Below are 22,023 nucleotides of genomic sequence, written 5' to 3'. Positions count from 1 at the left end.
GGACTAGGAAATCAGAAATTGTGTGTTTTGGGATTGGTAAGATGGCTCAGTGGTTAAAAGTGCTTACCACCAAGCCTAACAAACTGAGGTCAATGCTCAGGATCCACATGATGGAAGGAGAGAACCAACTCTCCCAAGTTGTTCTCTGACCTCCCACACTCACTTTTGCAGGTGGGCACCCCCACCCCCGTGCACAAAATAACTAAAGGCAATTTTAAAAACAATGTATTTTATTGACATCTGTACTCCTGCAGTTCCTTTAAATATTACACACACACACACACACACACACACACACACACACACACACATACACACACACACACACATACACACACACACACACACACACACACACACACACACACACCTGAATTAGTAGATATGGGAATGGACAATTAATTCCTTCAGTTCCCAGGTTAGCTCACTAATAATTTCAGAACTCCCTATTTCCACAATTGGTTGTAAATCTGAATTGACTTGTTACTGAAAAATATGAGGCGAAGAGAGGAGTTTTCCACTGAGCCTGTTCTTGAGCCAAACTGTTGGTACAAGATGCAGTGAACACGCCAGGTACTTCCACCTCTGAAGTGGCTTCTGGGTATGTCTTGACAGGGTGTGCTGACCAGAGTTCTAATACCACTACAGTTTTGGCACTGGGAAACTTTGTAGTTTGTGAACAGAGCTTAGTACCATGACCGTTACAATGTATTTATACATAGCAGTAATCATGCTTATGAACATTTGGTTTGTTCCGTTTCTAACCTGTGTGGTAGGAGTATCATCCGGCACCACACTGAAAGACAGGGGACTCTGAGTGGCTCTCAGGCTGGCCCAATCACAACTCTGTGAACAGTCACAAAGACATTTTAAGTTGAGTTCAATAATGACCCAAATTGTATCTGAAGCTAATTTTGCCAAAATTTCAATATCTGAGACATAAATTTTTACTTTCCTTTTTTCATACCAAGTTTGTGAGATGATACCAATAGTTTTCTATTAAATACCAAATTTAAGCAAATAGTTTAAGTCAGTCAACACGCTGACTGCACCAATGATGGTGTGTTGGGTCCTGCCTCACTGTGAACGTTGTAAGCCACAGTGAGAGAGATGCATGATCTTCACCCACAGAGGGTGACTTCGGGGTCTGGCACTTCAGAAGGCCATGTGACAGTGCAGTGGCCCATCCCTTGTGCTGCTGGGGAATGTGAAGAAAGAAAAGACAACACTTACCACATTAAGAAAAGGTCAGCAGGAGATCCAAGTTCACTGACCTTTCTGCTTCATGAGTTCTGAAACAGTAAGCAACAGGTACTTTGTTCCCCTTTAATACCCACCGCACTGCTTATCTCTGACCTGCCCCCTGCAGTGGATTCCTGGAACACACCCAAGGAAAGAGAAGTGCTGGAAACTCAAGAGGCTTTCCAGGAGCCTACACTAAGACTTGACAGTGCCCTGTCAGCGTCTGGCCCACTGCTGCAAGAGCTTTTCCCAGGGAGTCGTGAACAAATGTCTACTCACCCCCGTAGAGCAGCAGTGACAGACAAAGTCCCATCTCACCCGAGGCCAGCTTGCTGAACCAGTGAACCTACTGGGCTTGCTCACAGGTGTGGTCGTTGCAAAGACACAACTCTGGTTTCAAATGAGATAAAAGTTTATTCTGGAGCCAAATATGAGTGGCCATGGCCTAGGAAAACAGATGTAAGTTACCCATAATTCCACATTCTGATGTGGTAATGTTTGATGAGGCTTTAAAGTAACAAAACAGCGATGGTCCTAAATCAAGGCAGTTTTCAAATTCCTTGGTGGAAACATTCAGTAGGCGGCGTGGTAGGTTGAATGTAATTGGCCCCCATAAGCTCATAGGAAGTGGCACTATTAGGAGGTGTGGCCTTGTTGGAGTAGGTGTGGCAGTGTTTGAGGAAGTGTCTAAGTTCACTTCCTGTTGCCTGTGCATAAAGATGTAGAACTCTCAGCTACCTCTCCATCACCATGTCTACCTGCATGCTGCCTTACTTCCCACCATGATGATAATGGACTAAACCTCTGAAACTCTAAGCCAGTCCCAATTAAATGTTTTCCTTTATAAGAGTTGCCATGGCCATGGTGTCTCTTCACAGCAATAGAAACCCTGACTAAGACAGAAAGAAGTAGGTACCAGGGGTATTTCTGTGATAGGCCTGACCATTTTTGTTTTGTTTTGTTTTGTTTTGTTTTGTTTTTTTGTTTGGATGATTATGGACTATGGGACTGTGGATTAGAAAAATCAGTCGAATGCTTTAAGTGGGGTTTAATGAGCTGTACGAGCAGGGACATGGAAGACGGTGCTGAGGGTGATTTGAACTGTGGGGGGCTGGCTCAAGAGGTTTCAGAGAAGATTGCTAGTATTGACACTATTGTGTGGTTATTACTGGTCTCTCTATACATATTTATAATGAAAAGGAACAAGCTGAGTAAGGACATGTACAATTTGAGGAGAAAAGGAGCACCAGGAAGAGAAAGGGAGCTAAATCCTGTGTTCAAGGAGATAAATAGATTAAGAAATGGAATAAGGGAGCTGGAGAGATGGCTCAGAGGTTAAGAGCACTGGCTGCTCTTCCAGAGGTCCTGAGTTTGATTCCCAGCTACCACATGGTGGCTTACAGCCATTTATAATAAGATCTAGTGCCCTCTTCTGGCCTACAGGCAGAACACTGTATACATAATAAATAAATCTTAAAAAAAATATGAAAGAAATGGAATAAAGGGAGTAGTGACCTCAGAGCAAGAGCCCACCCAGCTAAGTTTCCAACTTGTGAAAAAGAATTAAAGAAAAGCTTAGAGTCAGGTGTGGTGGTGCACACCTTTAATTCCAGTACTCCAGAGGCAGAGGTAGATAGATCTCTGAGTTTGAGACCAGCCTGGTATACTGAGTGAGTTCCAGGACAGCAAGCTTAGATAGTGAAGGAAACCATTGAAAACAGAAAGCTAGTGAAGAATTAACTGAATAAGGGACAAGTTCCAGCCCCGGCAAGCAGCAGAACTTGGCAGCTTCAGCCACGTAGTTCTAGCTTTAGAGTTAAAGGTAGAGAAAACGGGTTATGGATTCTTCCTTCAAAACTAAAGAAAGCTGCTGAAGCCAGACATGGGTCAGGTGTGTCCCTGAATGGAGGCCAAGAGAGGCCATTATGTAAAGCTGTGAAGGTGAAGCCTGGATTGCCTTAGACACCCCAAGATGTTAGAGATGCCAGAGTCATAGGATACCCACCAAGGAGAGATACTAACAGGGAGTAGAACCAGCCCAAGAGAAAAAGTGTGTTGCAGTGTAGCCATAAGTTTCTCCGGTCCCACCCAGCCCTGGAGTCCCACAGCTGCTTATAAAATAATCACTCAGAGGCTTAATATTAATTGCAAATTATATGGCGTATGGGCTCAGGCTTCTTGCTAGCTAGCTTGTACAACTAAAATTAACCCATTCCTATTAAACTATGTTGCCACGTGGCTGGAATACTGCTGGTCTGCTAGCATCCTGTTGCTCCTTGGGCAGTGGCTGATGTCTCTCTTACTCTCCTTTCTTCTCTCTCTTCAGCTCAAATGTACTGCCTAATCTTATTCTGCTTGCCATTGGCCAAACAACTTTATTTATCAACCATTTTGTCAAGCAAAGTTTAGTGGTCACCTTTCTATGGGTTCTGCATGTCCAGTTGATCAAGTAGTCCAGGCAAGAACAGTTTCTTGCCCAAATGGCTATTTTTGCCAAGATGAAAATAAGATATGAGGTGTCTTCAATGCCCATCCTCCTCTCTGAAGTAAATTGGTGCTGCCAGGAGCAGACATGTCTCACTGTCCAGAAAGTCTAAATTTTAAAAATATTTTAAATGCCATATTTGGTAGATCTTTGAAGTATTTGAAGATTACCTATCTATCTGAAATATCTCTATGTATATCTAGAAGACTTAACTAACATGGCTATGAGTATGATTATCATAGATGACTAATTATTAATCTATTTATAATTATCCATTATAATTTAAAATGAGCTATATAAACATAATACCTTAAACAAGAGTAGAGATATACACACAGTATAACAAAATTAACTTTAAGTTTGTATTGATAGACTAAAATCTATACCAATGTAAAACATTTTAAACAAGTTGTTGCTCTTTAGAAGTAAGTTCCTTAATCTACCCTTTCATCCTATTATATCTATATCATATCCCCTTTTCTTCTTTAGAAAGAGATCGCATTTATAATCAACCTGCTTTAAATAAAAATATTGGTTTTTTTCTGTCCCACACCAGAGGGCTCTTCTGATTTGGGACACAAAAATCTCTTAACCCTTTCTTTTAGAAATATGTCTGGGTTTAGAGAAGAAGTGAGCCAATTCCATCTCCAAAGCCAGGTTGATAATTTGGGGAATTTGGGCGTAGTTTTTCTTACTACTTCCTGCTGGAGGGGGGCGCTGTATCTTATGGGAACATAAAGAAAATTTTAGGATTATGGAGTAGTCCGTGAGGGTAAACCTCTGAGCCAGTTGCCTTGAAACCATTCTGGATGTTGGATCATCTGGGCCATGGTGTCATCAGAGACCTTTCAGGTGGTCTTGGCTGGTCAAACCTGATATATCTTAATCTGGAACAAATCCACAGCCTCTGGCTTCTGTGGAAACAAAAGCAGAGACTCTTTTCCAAAGCAACATATCCTTATATCCAAATTTTGAAGTCAAAGTACCTTTAAAATTTACATATTTATTTAATTTAACAGCTTTTATGATCAAATCTTTTTTTGTAGTTAAAAATTCCAAAGACAACATAAACCAGATTCTCTGTGTAATATCCATCTTTGTAAGACTGAAATGCTCCACCCACCTCAGCTTCCCAAAGTGGTGGTGGTACAGTTTACCACCAGCTCTGGGTCTGGAGCCATGTGTACCATCAACTATCAGAAGCAGTTCTATCAAAGCAGTGCATAGCCCAGAAACCTTTTTTTTTTTTTTTTTTTTTTTTTTTTTTTTTTTTTTAAACTAGCAAAGGCTAAATCTACCACACAGCAGAGTAAAGTGCCGCTTGTAGACTCCTCATTCCCGCCACACTGCGGGTCAGACACACATGCCAGGAACCCGCCATAGTAGCTCAAACCGGCAGAAACAACTAGGAAGATGTTTTTAGCTCTGTTTTAGAATCTTTTTTTCTCAGGTTTTAGGTGGAAACTCTAGCCAACACGTTGGGTGCCATTTGTAGCTAGAGATCTTCTTTCCAGGTGCCAGCAAGCCCCTGCGGTCCCACAACCCATGTATAAAATAACCATTCAGATGCTTATATTGCTTACAAACTGTATGGCCGTGGCAGGCTTCTTGTTATCTACTTCTTCTATCTTAAAATAACCCATTTCTGTTAGTCTATACTTTGCCACATGGCTTGTGGCTTACCGGTGTCTTTACATGTTGCTTCTCATGACAGTGGCTGGCGGTGTCTCTCTCTTTGGCTTTCCACTTCCCAGAATTCTCCTCTCTCCTTGTCCTGCTTATACTTCCTGCCTGGCTACTGGCCAATCAGCATTTTATTTATACAGATCAATATCTGCAGCAGGGGCAAGGAGTGGAATGTAGTAGTTTGAATGTAATTGGCCCCCATTATCTCACAGGGAATGCATTACTAGGAGGTGTGGCCTTGTTGGAGTAGTTGTGGTAGTGCTGAAAGAAGTATGTCAAAGGTCATTCCTGTTGCCTGTGGATCAAAATGTAGAACTCTCTATCACTGCCTGGGGACTAGCCCCAGCAGCACAAGGCTCAAAGGGAATCCACAGAGTTGGCACGCACTATGACATTTTTATCTGAGGGTTTAGGGAAAAAGAGACTCACACTCTCTTGATGGTTTCCTTCTTTATTCTTTATTCTTCTGTATTCTCTTTATTCTTTATTTTCCTGGTGTTTTCTTTCCTCTTCTTAATGTTTTCCTTCTAACTCTATCTTTATTCTTGATTTTTTCCTTCTAGTTCTCTCATTCTTGATGTTTTCCTTCTAGCTCATTTTAACTCTTTGTTTTTTTCCTTTACAGCTTATATAACCCAACAAAATCTTTCAGGCAATATAAAAATTACAGTGTGGTTGTATTCTGTTTCTCAAGTGAAATGATTACAATGAATACAAAACAAACAATAAAAGACAACATGTTTTCCATATCCCTTACATGATCAAACATTTAAAGTATTACAAGTGATAAAGAAATTATCCCAAGAACACACGTACATTCATACCCAAGCAACTTGTTATGGACTAACTGTGTAGGCAAGCAAGATATTCTTCTCAGGTCTTTTACTGACAGGCTGCATTTTACAGTTACAAAGAAAGGGCCAATTACTTTATTACTTATCTTGAAAGGTAATCTTATAAGAAATCTTAAAGGATTCACAAACCTAAACTTTTATATATGAAAAATAATCACTCAGCTCTACTTTAAATCTTAAGGGTATGTACCCACTCATTAATAGTTTTTTATATCAGGAGATTGAGGCCAAAAATAGGAACAAGGAGTAAATCATCATTTTTGGTCATCAAAACCTAGCAAGAAAGGCACATCAGCTAATAATAATTGGACTGCTTTGTTCTTGTTCCCTGACCCTAAAGAATTTCTCATTCAACTATGTGCCTCTCTAAAACTTTAGATTATCTTCTTGGGTTTGTTTGTTTGTTTGTTTTTTGTTTTTGTTTTTGTTTGTTTGTTTGTGTGTGTGTGTGTGTGTGTGTGTGTGTGTGTGTGTGTGTTTTTACCCTCAAAGCTATTTGACAAAATATCTTAGTCTAATTTTGAGTTATTTTCAAAGCCTTGTTTCACCTATGATGCACTCTGAAACCTGTGAACACATCTCCCAACCTTAAGATTAAAAGAATTTAAGCTAGTTGGGCTACTAGGATGCAATTGTTTTTCTTAATTATTAACCTAAGCCACATTCTATATAGCTCCTCATTAGAAACTCATGTGTTCTAGCTGTGTGACACTTCCTTGTTTTATTTTTTTATCGTCAAAACTCTGTACAGCTTAAGAAAAATCATCTTCATAATAGTCCATAGGCAAAAATCCCCAGTAGAATAGGATGTTTCCATGAGACAAACACACTACATTACAGGCAGTGGGGCTCTCCCCATACCCGTTCAACCCATGCCAGATACCAGAGAAAGACAGCAGCAGCAAACATGTAAAGGCACAGCAGAAGCAAAGGTCACTCTGGAGTCTGTGGTCTCAGGCCTTGCCTATCCAAGATTCATCCATCAGGGAGTTGCCTCCTGGTGGGCTGACACCTTGAACTTCAATTGGCACCTGCTGTTCCTCTGACACAGGCACCAGCAACTCTCAGCTACCTCTCCAGCACCATGTCTGCATGCATGTTGCCATGCTTTCCACCATGACAATAATGCACTAAACCACCTGAAACTGTAATATAGCCTCAATTGAATGTTTTCCTTTACAAGAGTTGTCGTGGTCATGGGGGTCTCTTCACAGCAATAGAAACCCCAACTAAGAGAGGTTACAGCAAAGTGGGAAAATCTCTGCTACAGGCCTTTGATGCTATCTGATGACATTCTTGGCATCTTTGTGGTGGAAGCTAGTGGTCTGTTAATACCTTCTAAAAGGTTTTAGAATCTTTCTAATCAAGTAATCAGCCTTGTAGAAAGTTCAGGGACTTCTGTTCGTATAGAGGATGGGTTCCAAGGAGTCACATACAGGGACATGGGTGACCTCAAAACATCACTGAAAAGTCCCATTCCAGCATGCATGATAACATCCCCAAAGCTGCATAGATGGATTCTCCCCTTTAGTTAGCCTTCCACACTCTGTACTCTAGCACCTACCAAGACCATGGGACCCCATGAAGCTCAGGTAAGAACTGTATATAGCTGGCCTGGAGGGACAGGAGGGAGAAGCTGAACTCTCTGATGAGATCTGATGGCCCTTCTCACCCACTCCTTCTATGAAAGAACATCAACAGGAGACATGGTTTACTCTTTTCACAGCTCGTTAATAGCTAGTCTTCATTAGCAGCTTGGCTTGCTGTCCATTCGCCAAACTTCCCAGAATCTCCTGTCTCTGAGAGAATTGAACTCTGCCCTTCTCTTAGCCAAGGGGAGCAGGACACGTGGCTCTTGAAGTAGAGTTTCTAGCCCAGTTATGCTGAGATATTAAGAGTGAGATATTAAGAGCTGAGCAGCTTCCATTATTCCCATTCGGACTCTTGCTTCCTACACCTCTGGTTCCCTTTGAGGAATTCAGGTGTGTGTATCAGACACATACCCACAGGAAGAAGGAGCTTTATCTTCAGCCCCATCTCCTAAAGCCTGATCTCTTGGGTCTATCCACTCCTCAAGGATTCCAGGTATTGGAACAGATCTAACTAGAGCGCCTAGAGCTAAGAGTCAGAATAATGGAAAGATGTAAAGCTAAAAAGAAAAATGCAAAATGGTCCCTTCCTCAGGACACATCTCCTCCCTCGGTTCCGTCTCTACTGGCAGCTTCAGCTACCTTCCTTAAACACAGATCTCTCCCCTGCTACACACCTTACCAGTCCATGTTTGCCTCTTTCAGAGAAGCTCCAAAGGGGTGTGGACACTGAGAAAAGTACACAGGCCAAGCCAGAGGGATGCAGATGGAGACACGAAAACTTTCATTTTCTTATCTCAAATTTTTAAAATCCATTTGGGTATTGTTTACAGTATAGACAATATGTGGATGGTCTTTGTAAATAAAGTATCATATCTATTTGAGAACATTTTCCTTTTTTTTTTTTGTATTTATTTATTGATGAGATGATTTTAGACTAGTTTGGAGACCAAACTGCTGTCAGCATAAAATGTAAATCTCTCAGCTTGGCCAGCCAGGTCCTGTCTACACTTGCACTGTGTATGCTCTCAGGCCATGGGCCCAGGACATCTGATGCGTGATGTGATCTGAACACACCAGGAACTTGTTATTCTCCGCACTGCATGTCTCTCCTAACCTAGCCCCCGTCTTCCCAAAGTCCAAACAGTGCCCACCCCAATGCTTCATCTGCATCTTTTTTTTTTTTTGAGCTGAGGATCGAACCCAGGGCCTTGTGCTTGCTAGGCGAGCGCTCTACCACTGAGCTAAATCCCCAACCCTTCATCTGCATCTTTAGCGAGTGCTACCAAAGGCTCATCTTCTCACAGACTGCCTGGCTGCTGTTTCCTAAAGTGCATTGTTCCTTGGGAAACATCAAGATCTGTGAAGGATGTGTGGTACCTCCTTTCTTTTGGACTCCCATGATTAGAGTGTTTTATGTTAGTCTGATATCGAGTAAACACCCTCTAAATATTGGTCCATCATTGTCTGGGAAAAGAGGATCTCAGCTGTAAACAATGGCATCATCAATTGGTGCCATATCTGCTCTGAGATTGGCACCTGTGTGCAAAGGTCCAAAACACCTGTAGCTTACAGCAGTGTCTTTACATCACAGCCCAGTGTCATTTAAGGAGGGGCGTGATCCTCTCCACAGTCATCTGAGACTCAAGCTTTTCTTGGTAGTTTTGACATCTTCTAGAGCTCTTGAGTCTTCCTCAGAATTTTCTTCTCTATTCAGTCGATCGGAAGTCAGTCGCATAGCATCGTACCATTAAAGGGAACTTAGACAAGAAGCCAGGCATGCCAGGAGGGGAGAAAAGAGGCTGGGGTACTGATGGGCAGAGGACTTTCTGTACCCACGTCAGCAGGCAGATGAGTGAGGGGATGACAAAAATTCAGAGAACATCAGCCGACATGAAAAGCTCTAGCAGAGTGATAAACACTGTGTCCACTCATGAGATCTGAGACTTTAAACCACTGTCGAGATTGTAAAGTCTGAGGTACTACTGAGACTTAGCTGAAGAATTCTTGGTAGCAACTAGTCTGAGAGACGAGCTGTGTGCAGGCAAAGACTTTTGAATTAAGTAGATACGGACATCACTTGCTTCAGCACAAATGCCACAGAGATTCCTTCTCAATCTAGGGTTACGCCCAGGGTTTAGAGCATGTTTAGACTTGGCTCCAAAAGTCTTAAACTGGAGGAGTTACATTTGTGAGAAGATACTGTGTATGAGGGAGGAGAGCTTCTGGACCATGCACCCCAAACATACTTGGAATGTTGTAAATAATGATGTTTTGAGTTCTGTAAACTTAATGAATGTAGAGGGCAGAAGTATGCCTGGAGAAATGCAGTACCATTCTTCAAATCATTGCAACAATTAAAAATCAAATGTGATCTAAAAGTTTATTTCAGAAGTATATTTAATTTGAAGTCAGAAGGGATTTTTATTCAAAAATGGAAAGGAACTGGGAAATGACCCCAGTAAAGAAAGAGGGGGAGATGCAAGAGCCAGAGGTTGATAAGGGCTCCAGCCTGAGCTGGGGTACTGAAGATAAACGCAGGGAACAAGCAGGGCCCAGGACCCCAAGAAACACATTTTAAGTCAGTATTTGGGGAGCTAGCAAAGAAGTCTATCACGAATGTAGTTCCCAAAGTGTTACTGCAAAAGCATTTGAAGATTCTGAGGAAGTGAAAGTGAAGGGTCATGCAATAAAGAGGACACCAAATCCATCCCACAAAGTCTATTAGTTTGTTTTCCATTACTATAAGGAAATACCTGAGGCTGAGAGGTTTATAAAGAAAAAAGGGTGTCTTTACCTTACAGTTCTGAAGGCTAAAAATACAGTAGCACTGCACTAGCTCTTGTAAGCGCCCCATGGCAACTGGCCTCATGGTGGAAGCATGTGGGAGAGAGACTGTGGTGAGAAAAAGCCAGAACTGAGAGGCGGTTAGACTCCTTCCTTTTTAACAGCCCTCTCCCCAGAACCAATCAGAATCCAACAAGCCTGGCAGTGCTACCTGAGAACTCTCAGTGGCCTAATGATCTCCAGGCAGTTCTGCCTCTAAAAGGCCCACTGCCTCTACCACCACCCCATTAGAGACCCACTGAGGCATGAACTCTTGGCAACGAGCCACAGGATGGAGCGTGTCCCCACATGACTGGCACACATTTTACCAGTGCTTGCTGAGAGCTTGAGGGTCGGCTGGTCAGCCTGCACACGAGTTTTGAGGGCACACAGGGTCTGTTACCCTTTCTCTGGTACTGCTCTTTGATTTCCAGTTGTGCAGCCTGCCTTCTATCCCCCCACCTCCCCAAGTCTACTGCTGGAGTCCCTTATCCTACTCATCGGCCCCAGGGTGGAGCGTCTGACTCAGGAGAGGACACATTTTTGTCTCTATTGGGAACCCTGAAAGACAGTCAGGTGGGGGGAGGTCTCTTCAACGTATGGTTTCGAATGCTGAAAATACATATCCCTCTGTAGCTGCTCAGCTAAAAGAAAAGCTGTCTCTAACACATCTTGTCCCTAGAAGGTATGAGCTTGTCTGAGAATCCCGCCCATGGCGGAGGAAGACGGAAGCTGGAAAACCTACCGTCCTGAGCAACAGGATCAAGGCGTGCTTAAAATGCTTCCACAACTCTTTAGACATGTCAACCAATCGTTTTCACTCCAGTAGTCTGAGCTGGCTTCCTGTAGCTGCCATTTGCTGAGCTGCGGTCTTCCACTCAATCGCTACAACTGGTTTGAGTCCTTGCTAGATGCAAAGCACCTCACTAGAAACAAAACACAAAGGCAAACAAGAGCCCTTTCATCAGGGTCGGGGGGCCTCTCCACTAGAAAACACCTTTAGGCCACTAATCACAGTAGACTGCCACAATTCCAAGTGACTATTGGTACAGCGCATTAAGCCTGTGTGTAACTACACCTTGGGTTTGAAGACACTGAATACGCTTCACTGAGGAGGTGATATTTGAGCAAGGGAATATTTCCTCTTTTCTTTTGAAAAAGAAGCATGCTATGCTTAATATTGCATATATGTAACCCCCATAAATCTAAGAGAAGCCATTTTAAATAGTGGTGTTTTCCTAATCTAGTTATGTTGCTTTGATAAGTCATGGTGTATATTAATTATACACAATGAGTTTATGGCATTTGAACACACACATGTTTTTACACACCTCCCTTGTCTCTTCCTACTCTGATTCTGAGGAGGGGACTATTTCCAAAGTGAGGAAAAAAGGAAAAATACCCATAAAATCAGCAGAGAATGAAGAGAATTTGGAAAATCTCAGAGGACAGAGAAAACCGAGACTACTGTAGTAGAGGTGGCAGTGGGGAGGGAGAGCCCAGAGGTGCTGTTGGGCTGGAACCCTCTGACCATGTTGACAGGACATGTCTTTTTCTCAGTATTCACCCCCTCTTGGCTCTGCTGTGGAGCATTTGTCCCTCTGTCATAGTAGGACCCCCTTGTGTGCTACCCTAAAATGTAGGCAATGTAATTTCGTTGTGGCCATTCTGTTTATAGCCTGGACACAAACTAGTGACCACACAGGGAAGCTAGGGTCTTCATAGTCTGTGTTTAACAAACATGCAGAAAGAAATTCCTGGAAAGCTGGAGGAGGAATGAGTGGAATTGGGATGAAATAGCAGGACATTTGCCCCAACCTGTACACCCTTAGTGAAGCTTCCAGCAACTCCTGGCCTTTGGGCTTCCTGGTGTCTAGGGGCAGGGAATGTCCGAGTGCCTGGTCAGGCCCTAACCATTGTAAAGAGAGTCCCAAATCTCCATGGAAACTGCTGGCATCCATTTTCCAGCAAACAGCCATCTTTTCCCTCCCTGTCCCTTCTCTTCCCTGCATGCCCTGCACAGTATGGGCACCTGACAAATGACAGCCACGTCTTCCCAGGTTGTGGCTGATGCATAGATGTACTCTTACCACCCCTGTCCCTGTGACTGTCTCTTTTAGGCAGGGGTCAGAGAGAGCCAGTGATATTCACAGTATTCCTAGTGTTGTGAGCACAAGGTTACTGAGATGTGGAGTCCCAGAAACCTCATAGAATCTGGGACAACTATTGTCTAAAATGATCTTGTAGTTGACAAAGTCCCTCCTGTCCTTACAAAGTGGGGTAGTCAGTCACCTTTACCTTCTGATGACATTTAAATCAGGCAAGCCTCTTGTCCACGAAACACACTGGCCCCCAAGTTTCTCAGAGCGTTTTACTCACAAATACACCTTTTAATAAACTTTCAGAATCTCCTATGTGTGCTTCAAAACAAACACAAGACACTACAAAAATCGTGTCCAGTCCTGCAGCAAAGCCAGTCACCCCTCTGCTGCGTCTTTACAGCCATCTCTGTGGTCTGGGAACGAGTCCCAGTTTGGTGCTGTTCATCTCTACCACTGAGCACAAGGCCTGGAAGGCAGCACGCAGCTGCCGTGGATAGTTGTTTCTTCCGCTTGGCCCGGCCCAGGGCTTGGTGCACAGCACCTGCCTGACTTCTGACCAGGCTCCCTCCTTGTTCCCCATTGCCACAGCTCTGGGTCCTCCCATGTAGGTCTGGCTTGGCCATGGGCTCTGATGTCACAGGGAAGAAGAAGAGTCAAGTTCATTAGAACAAAAGCTCCATGAAGGCAGAACCCTGAGGGGTCTGAAGTCTAAGCTGTTCTTTAGGGCTAGCAAAGTGCCCACCAACTGATGAACTGTAGAGGTAAACTGACTGGAACTGCCTGGGTGGTGTGTTAACACACTGTAGGTGTGAGCTGATGGGATGGCTGTGTTAACACACTAGGTGTGAACTGACTGGGTGGCTGTGTTAACACACTGTAGGTGTGAACTGACTGGGTGGCTGTGTTAACACACTGTAGGTGTGAACTGACTGGGTGGCTGTGTTAACACTCTGTAGGTGTGAACTGACTGGGTGGCTGTGTTAGTACACTGTAGGTGTGAACTGACTGGATGGCTGTGTTAACACACTGTAGGTGTGAACTGACTGGGTGGTGTGTTAACACAGGTGTGAACTGCCTGGATGGTGTGTTAACACACTGTAGGTGTGAACTGCCTGGGTGGCTGTGTTAACACACTGTAGGTGTGAACTGACTGGGTGGCTGTGTTAGTACACTGTAGGTGTGAACTGACTGGATGGCTGTGTTAACACACTGTAGGTGTGAACTGCCTGGATGGTGTGTTAACACAGGTGTGAACTGACTGGGTGGCTGTGTTAGTACACTGTAGGTGTGAACTGACTGGATGGCTGTGTTAACACACTGTAGGTGTGAACTGACTGGATGGCTGTGTTAACACACTAGGTGTGAACTGACTGGATGGCTGTGTTAACACACAGTAGGTGTGAACTGACTGGATGGCTGTGTTAACACACTGTAGGTGTGAACTGACTGGATGGCTGTGTTAGTACACTGTAGGTGTGAACTGACTGGATGGCTGTGTTAACACACTGTAGGTGTGAACTGACTGGATGGCTATGTTAACACACTGTAGGTGTGAACTGACTGGATGGCTGTGTTAACACACTGTAGGTGTGAACTGACTGGATGGCTGTGTTAGTACACTGTAGGTGTGAACTGACTGGATGGCTGTGTTAACACACTGTAGGTGTGAACTGACTGGATGGCTGTGTTAACACACTGTAGGTGTGAACTGACTGGATGGCTGTGTTAACACACTGTAGGTGTGAACTGACTGGATGGCTGTGTTAGTACACTGTAGGTGTGAACTGACTGGGTGGCTGTGTTAACACACTGTAGGTGTGAACTGCCTGATGGCTGTGTTAGTACACTGTAGGTGTGAACTGACGGGATGGCTGTGTTAGTACACTGTAGGTGTGAACTGCCTGGATGGCTGTGTTAGTACACTGTAGGTGTGAACTGACGGGATGGCTGTGTTAGTACACTGTAGGTGTGAACTGACGGGATGGCTGTGTTAGTACACTGTAGGTAACTGACTGGGTGGCTGTGTTAACACAGTAGGTGTGAACTGACGGGATGGCTGTGTTAGTACACTGTAGGTGTGAACTGACTGGATGGCTGTGTTAGTACATTGTAGGTGTGAACTGACTGGATGGCTGTGTTAGTACATTGTAGGTGTGAACTGACTGGATGGCTGTGTTAGTACATTGTAGGTGTGAACTGACTGGATGGCTGTGTTAACACAGGTGTGAACTGACTGGGTGGCTGTGTTAACACAGTAGGTGTGAACTGCCTGATGGCTGTGTTAGTACACTGTAGGTGTGAACTGACGGGATGGCTGTGTTAGTACACTGTAGGTGTGAACTGCCTGGATGGCTGTGTTAGTACACTGTAGGTGTGAACTGACGGGATGGCTGTGTTAACACACAGTAGGTGTGAACTTACTGGGTGGCTGTGTTAACACAGTAGGTGTGAACTGCCTGATGGCTGTGTTAGTACACTGTAGGTGTGAACTGACTGGATGGCTGTGTTAACACACAGTAGGTGTGAACTTACTGGGTGGCTGTGTTAACACAGTAGGTGTGAACTGACTGGATGGCTGTGTTAGTACACTGTAGGTGTGAACTGACTGGATGGCTGTGTTAGTACATTGTAGGTGTGAACTGACTGGATGGCTGTGTTAACACAGGTGTGAACTGACTGGGTGGCTGTGTTAACACAGTAGGTGTGAACTGCCTGATGGCTGTGTTAGTACACTGTAGGTGTGAACTGACGGGATGGCTGTGTTAGTACACTGTAGGTGTGAACTGACGGGATGGCTGTGTTAGTACACTGTAGGTGTGAACTGACGGGATGGCTGTGTTAGTACACTGTAGGTGTGAACTGACGGGATGGCTGTGTTAGTACACTGTAGGTGTGAACTGACGGGATGGCTGTGTTAGTACACTGTAGGTGTGAACTGACTGGGTGGCTGTGTTAGTACACTGTAGGTGTGAACTGACGGGATGGCTGTGTTAGTACACTGTAGGTGTGAACTGACTGGGTGGCTGTGTTAGTACACTGTAGGTGTGAACTGACGGGATGGCTGTGTTAGTACACTGTAGGTAACTGACTGGGTGGCTGTGTTAACACAGTAGGTGTGAACTGACGGGATGGCTGTGTTAGTACACTGTAGGTGTGAACTGACTGGATGGCTGTGTTAACACACAGTAGGTGTGAACTTACTGGGTGGCTGTGTTAACACAGTAGGTGTGAACTGACAGGATGGCTGTGTTAGTACACTGTAGGTGTGAACTGACTGAATGGCTGTGTTAACACACTGTAGGTGTGAACTGACTGAATGGCTGTTAGCACACTGTAGTGTGAACTGACTGGATGGCTGTGTTAACACACTGTAGTGTGAACTGCCTGGATGGTGTGTTAACACACTGTAGTGTGAACTGACTGGGTGGCTGTGTTAACACAGTAGGTGTGAACTGAACTGACTGGATGGCTGTGTTAGTACACTGTAGGTGTGAACTGACTGGATGACTGTGTTAACACAGTAGGTGTGAACTGACTGGGTGGCTGTGTGACAGTTGCTGCCAGTGCCTTCCTCCAGTTCTTGACTTGGCTGAGCCCATTTCTACTCTCCCTGTAGCCTGTGCCTGTCTGTCGGAGCCCTGGCATTTTCAGCGTTGCCTCCTTCCAGTTTCTTGGTGCCTGTGGCCTCACCTTGCACCCTCAGTGTCCCCCCTTCCTGCTGTCATCATCTTCTTTGGACATACATTTAGCACCTCAGAATAACCTTCCCTGGCGTCCCCATTCCTTTTTACGGTGGCCCTGCCCACAGCTCCGACCTTCCCTGTCATGTATACCAAGTCTCACCCCATCCAGTAAGCACAGTGCTTATCTTGTCTTTAACTGTTAGGTAAGTCAGGAGAAACTTCAGTTGTTTTTGCAAAACTGAAATCTGACGCCTTCTGCCACAAAGCTTGTTTTCCTATAGAGACACCACAAGAGGGAGCGTCATCAATTATACGCCTGGCCAGTCATTTTCCCCAGGTACTCTTTAAAATACAAAGGTTTCCCAATTTTCTTCCCCAGTTTATTTATTCAGTGCTTATATATTCCTTTGTTTTGAGACCCCACAAAAATATTTTTGACAAAATTGAGTCATAAGATTTGTTCTGGGATAGAAGCAGATAATAGATTAAAATTGGTGGCTGGTTAGTCTTTTTATCGTCCCTTCACATAGTTACAATGGACTCTGGTACATGAGTACTTTGTAGGACCAGAGAAGGAATTACTGTGTTGGCAGAGATGAGGTTTGTAAGGAAGCTTACCATTAAATGTTTCATGGCTGTTCACATTGTGCTGGTTAGACAGCGTGTGTGGGTGGGCAGCCAGGGAGCGTGTGGGCAGCCAGGGAGCATGGGTGGGCAGCCAGGGAGAGTGGGTGGGCAGCCAGGGAGAGTGGGTGGGCAGCCAGGGAGCGTGTGGGCAGCCAGGGAGCGTGTGGGCAGCCAGGGAGCATGGGTGGGCAGCCAGGGAGCGTGTGGGCAGCCAGGGAGCGTGGGTGGGCAGCCAGGGAGCATGGGTGGGCAGCCAGGGAGCGTGTGTGTGTGTGTGTGTGTGTGGGCAGCCAGGGAGCATGGGTGGGCAGCCAGGGAGCGTGGGTGGGTAGCCAGGGAGCGTGGGTGGGCAGCCAGGGAGCGTGTGGGCAGCCAGGGAGCATGGGTGGGCAGCCAGGGAGCATGGGTGGGCAGCCAGGGAGCGTGTGGGCAGCCAGGGAGCATGGGTGGGCAGCCAGGGAGCATGGGTGGGCAGCCAGGGAGAGTGGGTGGGCAGCCAGGGAGAGTGGGTGGGCAGCCAGGGAGCATATGGGCAGCCAGGGAGCATGGGTGGGCAGCCAGGGAGCGTGGGTGGGTAGCCAGGGAGTGTGGGTGGGCAGCCAGGGAGAGTGGGTGGGCAGCCAGGGAGCGTGGGTGGGCAGCCAGGGAGCGTGTGGGCAGCCAGGGAGCGTGTGGGCAGCCAGGGAGCGTGTGGGCAGCCAGGGAGCGTGGGTGGGCAGCCAGGGAGCGTGTGGGCAGCCAGGGAGCATGTGGGCAGGGGACTTTACTAAGAACTGCTTGCCTTTGACCTCCAGGAAGTCAGATCCAGAGTGGGAGAAGGGCACGTGCTTGCTCTGGGTTGCACAAGTCCAGGTAGGCAGTAACTGGGTGTCGGCAGGGTGTGCTCACTGAAGTAACTCCAAGTCTCCCTGCAGTCGACAGAATGTGGTAGCCTCTTTGCTGACATCACCCCAGCTCCCTTGGCACGTTAGTCTTGCTGTCAGCACATATCTCTGGGAGTTTTATGCCTCAAGTGAGCAGAATTCAGAAGTCTGGCTGCTGCTTCTCATGAAGTGCCAAGGTAAAAGCACTGCTTGTCTCAATCCGAGCTGCAGGACAGGAAAGTTTACAGCTGATGGTTTGGGATGTGTTCCCAGCAGGGTGAGCATTCCAAGGAGGCTGTGATAATAAAGCTTCAGGATTCCTTTCAGGTGACTTCCTCTGAACTGGCTCATGAAGGAGAAACAGGAACACACCAGTCCATGCTGGACAAGAATGACACCACCTTCCAGCCTCTGCCTGCTTCTGTTCGGAGCACTAGGCATCTTTGCGCTGGGCCATTTCACAAAAGTTCAGAAGAACAGCACACTGATTTTCACAAAGGGAAGTACCATTCGGAACTGCAGCTGCCCTGTAGACATCAGAGACTGTGACTACAGTTTGGCCAACTTGATGTGCAGCTGTAAATCTGTCCTTCCTTTGGCCATGCAGCAAACCAGCTATCATGACCATCTGACCATCTGGTTCACAGATACGTCCACATTGGGCCACCTGCTGAAGTTCACTCTGGTCCGAGACTTGAAGCTTTCCTTGTGTGGTTCCAACACCCTCCCCACCGAGTACCTGGCTATCTGTGGGCTGAAGAGGCTTCGCATCAATGCTGAGTCCAAGCATCCCTCCCAGGAGCAGAGCTTGCTCATCCACCACAGAAGGGAAGGCAGTTCCTTTTACAAAGGCTGGCAAACATGTATGTTCATCTCATTCTTAGATGTGGCTCTTTTCAACAGGGACTCATCTTTAAAGGCATACAGTATTGATAACATTTCTAGCCTCACCAGTGACTTTCCTGATTTTTCTTACTTTAAAGCTTCCCCAATGCCAAACAACAAAAGCTACATTGTCACCATCATCTACTAGCATCCACCTACCAGGAACTCTCAAAAACTGACAGACCATTTGAAGAAGGAATCTGGGAAAAAGGCCATGAGACAGGCGTCCTTATTCCCTCTCTCGGCCTCCATTTACAACTAAGTCACACCTAAGAGCGGCCAGTTTCCTCTGCTCCACTTCCAGTGCTGGGATCTGTTTGACTCCTGAGACATGTCCTGAGGGCCAGCGAGAAGCTAGGTCTTAACAACTGTCAGCCTGTGGAGAGATGCCGGGTTAGAAGGGGAGAAAGCAGTGCCCAGCAGGCACTTTTTATTGGAGCCCAGTAGAGACATGGCCCCAAGGAAGGGATCTTTTTTCAGAATACGGTAATCCTCCCTTACCTGTGTGGGTACATTCCAGGACCCCGCTGATGCCTTATTGAGCCAACAGTACTAAACCTGGTGCCTACGGTATTTTTCCTAAATGTAAGAGACTTATGACAAAAATCTGACTTATAAATTAAGATCACTGTGGGACTAACAAAAATTGTAACATACTGTAAGAAAGTTATGCCAACATGCTCTCACACACTATTACACAGTGCTCACTCCTTCCATGACGATGGCTTCTCTTTGGTGTAGCCAGATTGCCAGCATTGCTGCTTTGTGTGTGATGGTGATTATGGAGTAAAACACGGACTTCTGAATACTAACATGGTAGTCACAATAGCAGTCGGTTTAATAACAGACAAGCCACTAAGTGCCTGATGGTTGGGAGTGTATCTAGTGTTTCTGTGACAGGCAAGGGGATGGTTCACGTCCCAGGTGGAATGGGCAGGACTACATTCTTCACACTCCTCAGAACAACTCAAAATTGACTTCTGACTTCTAAGTGAAACTACAGATTAGGAGCCACTGGGCCCCTTTTTCCTTTTCCTCTTCATTTTGTGACATTGCCTGGAATTCCCTGAGTCAAAAATGATAGATTTCAGAGGTTTGAGGACCTAAATTCCTCTAAATGACAAATTCACTCAGGCCAATATTTTCCAAAAAGTTGTGAAGAACAAATGCATTGAGAAATTGGCATTTTAAAAGTGTATTTATGGATATTGGAAAGGTAGAATGTCAAGGACTGGGTGGAACCTTAACACTGAAGAAGGCCTTGAGGTTCTAAGAGAAGGCACATAAGTGAAAACCAGACAACCACACACTTACCCTCAAACTTTTGCACAAAGCGCTGCTCCAGGCAAGGTTCTTTTCTGGTCCCCACCCCCTTTCACAGAGCACAGCCTGGACAAGGCTCTCTGGTCCCCCCCTTTCACAGAGCACAGCCTGGACAAGGCTCTCTGGTCCCCCCCTTTCACAGAGCACAGCCTGGACAAGGCTCTCTGGTTCCCCCCTCCCTCTCACAGAGCACAGCCTGGACAAGGCTCTCTGGTTCCCCCCTCCCTTTCACAGAGCACAGCCTGGACAAGGCTCTCTGGTCCCCCCCTTTCACAGAGCACAGCCTGGACAAGGCTCTCTGCCCCCCCCTTTCACAGAGCACAGCCTGGACAAGGCTCTCTGGTCCCCCCCCTTTCACAGAGCACAGCCTGGACAAGGCTCTCTGGTCCCCCCCTTTCACAGAGCACAGCCTGGACAAGGCTCTCTGGTTCCCCCCTCTTTCACAGAGCACAGCCTGGACAAGGCTCTCTGCCCCCCCTTTCACAGAGCACAGCCTGGACAAGGCTCTCTGGTCCCCCCCTTACACAGAGCACAGCCTGGACAAGGCTCTCTGGTCCCCCCTTTCACAGAGCACAGCCTGGACAAGGCTCTCTGGTTCCCCCCCCCTTTCACAGAGCACAGCCTGGACAAGGCTCTCTGCCCCCCCCCCCCTTTCACAGAGCACAGCCTGGACAAGGCTCTCTGGTCCCTCCCCTCCTTTCACAGAGCACAGCCTGGACAAGGCTCTCTGGTCCCCCCCCCCCTTTCACAGAGCACAGCCTGGACAAGGCTCTCTGGTCCTTCCCTTTCATTTCCTCTACTTTGGTTCATACATCTTTGTTCCCTCTATACCCTGACCCCTGTCTCTTATCATTTGCTCTCCCATCCTTCTCCCGCTTGCTCTAGAAATCAGAACTTTGGTTACTGTCAGGAGAACTGTTAAAGCCACATTATGGATATCTTAGGGATCTAACAATCACTTCTAACTTGATGCTGAAATTATAAAGATTTAATTTTAAAATGAAATTTTGGTCCTGAGTCCATCTCGAAGTTTAAGAGATACTCCATACGAGATAATTAACACAAACTCATTATACATTTCGATAAAAGGAACCAAAGCAACTAAAATTAACTAAATTGGTTCACCATTACACAAAGAAAAGTTTCCCTCATAGAGACCCAATTTACCATTAATGTGCAATATTTTTAAAAACCCACGGTTCAAAGCTCAAGAGCATGGGCTGCTCTTCCAGAGGCCATGAATCCAGTCTCCAGCATCTGCATTGGTTTGCTCACAGCCATCTGTAGCTCCAGCTCCAGAGGAGCCAACAGGAACTTATACATATGTGGCACACACACACACACAGACACACACACACACACACACACACACACACACACAGACACACAGACACACACACACACAGACACACACAGACACACAGACACACACACACAGACACACACAGACACACACACAGACACACACACAGACACACAGACACACACAGACACACACACACGCACACACACACGTACACACACACACAGACACATACACAGACACACACACACACACACACACACACACAGATAAGGACTAAAACAAACCATTTAAAACGCATGCCAGTAGTGATACAAATGTCTGAACTTAGAATAAAACAAAGTGGAAACATTTCTGAATTCATGATACCATGAATGGTAAGAAATAATTTTATTGTAAGATCACAAGTTAGTCACATTTATCATATTTTTTTCCATCTTAACCTTAACATAAAGTAACTCAACCTGAAATTTCTACATTTGCATAATTGACAGGGGATTTGGCCATTCAGACTAATTAATATGGGTCCACAAGGTCAGCATTTAAATTAGGCCA

General features: G+C 45.6%; 1 protein-coding gene across 1 annotated transcript in view; it reads left to right on the top strand.

Moving 5' to 3' along the window:
* The window catches only part of C12H21orf62 (chromosome 12 C21orf62 homolog), a 31,736-nt gene extending 11,463 nt beyond the window's left edge, over positions 1-20,273 (top strand). Inside the window, exon 2 of the mRNA XM_036203696.1 lies at positions 18,285-20,273. Coding sequence (XP_036059589.1) covers positions 18,307-18,990 — 684 coding nt within the window. The 5' untranslated portion in view covers positions 18,285-18,306 and the 3' untranslated portion in view covers positions 18,991-20,273. The remainder of the gene's footprint in view (positions 1-18,284) is intronic.
* Positions 20,274-22,023: the final 1,750 nt, after the last annotated feature.

Source organism: Onychomys torridus, chromosome 12 (genome assembly GCF_903995425.1).
Source record: "Onychomys torridus chromosome 12, mOncTor1.1, whole genome shotgun sequence".
Lineage (NCBI taxonomy): Eukaryota > Metazoa > Chordata > Mammalia > Rodentia > Cricetidae > Onychomys > Onychomys torridus.
Note: the sequence above shows the minus strand (reverse complement) of the source record. Positions and strands in the feature narration are given on the sequence as shown.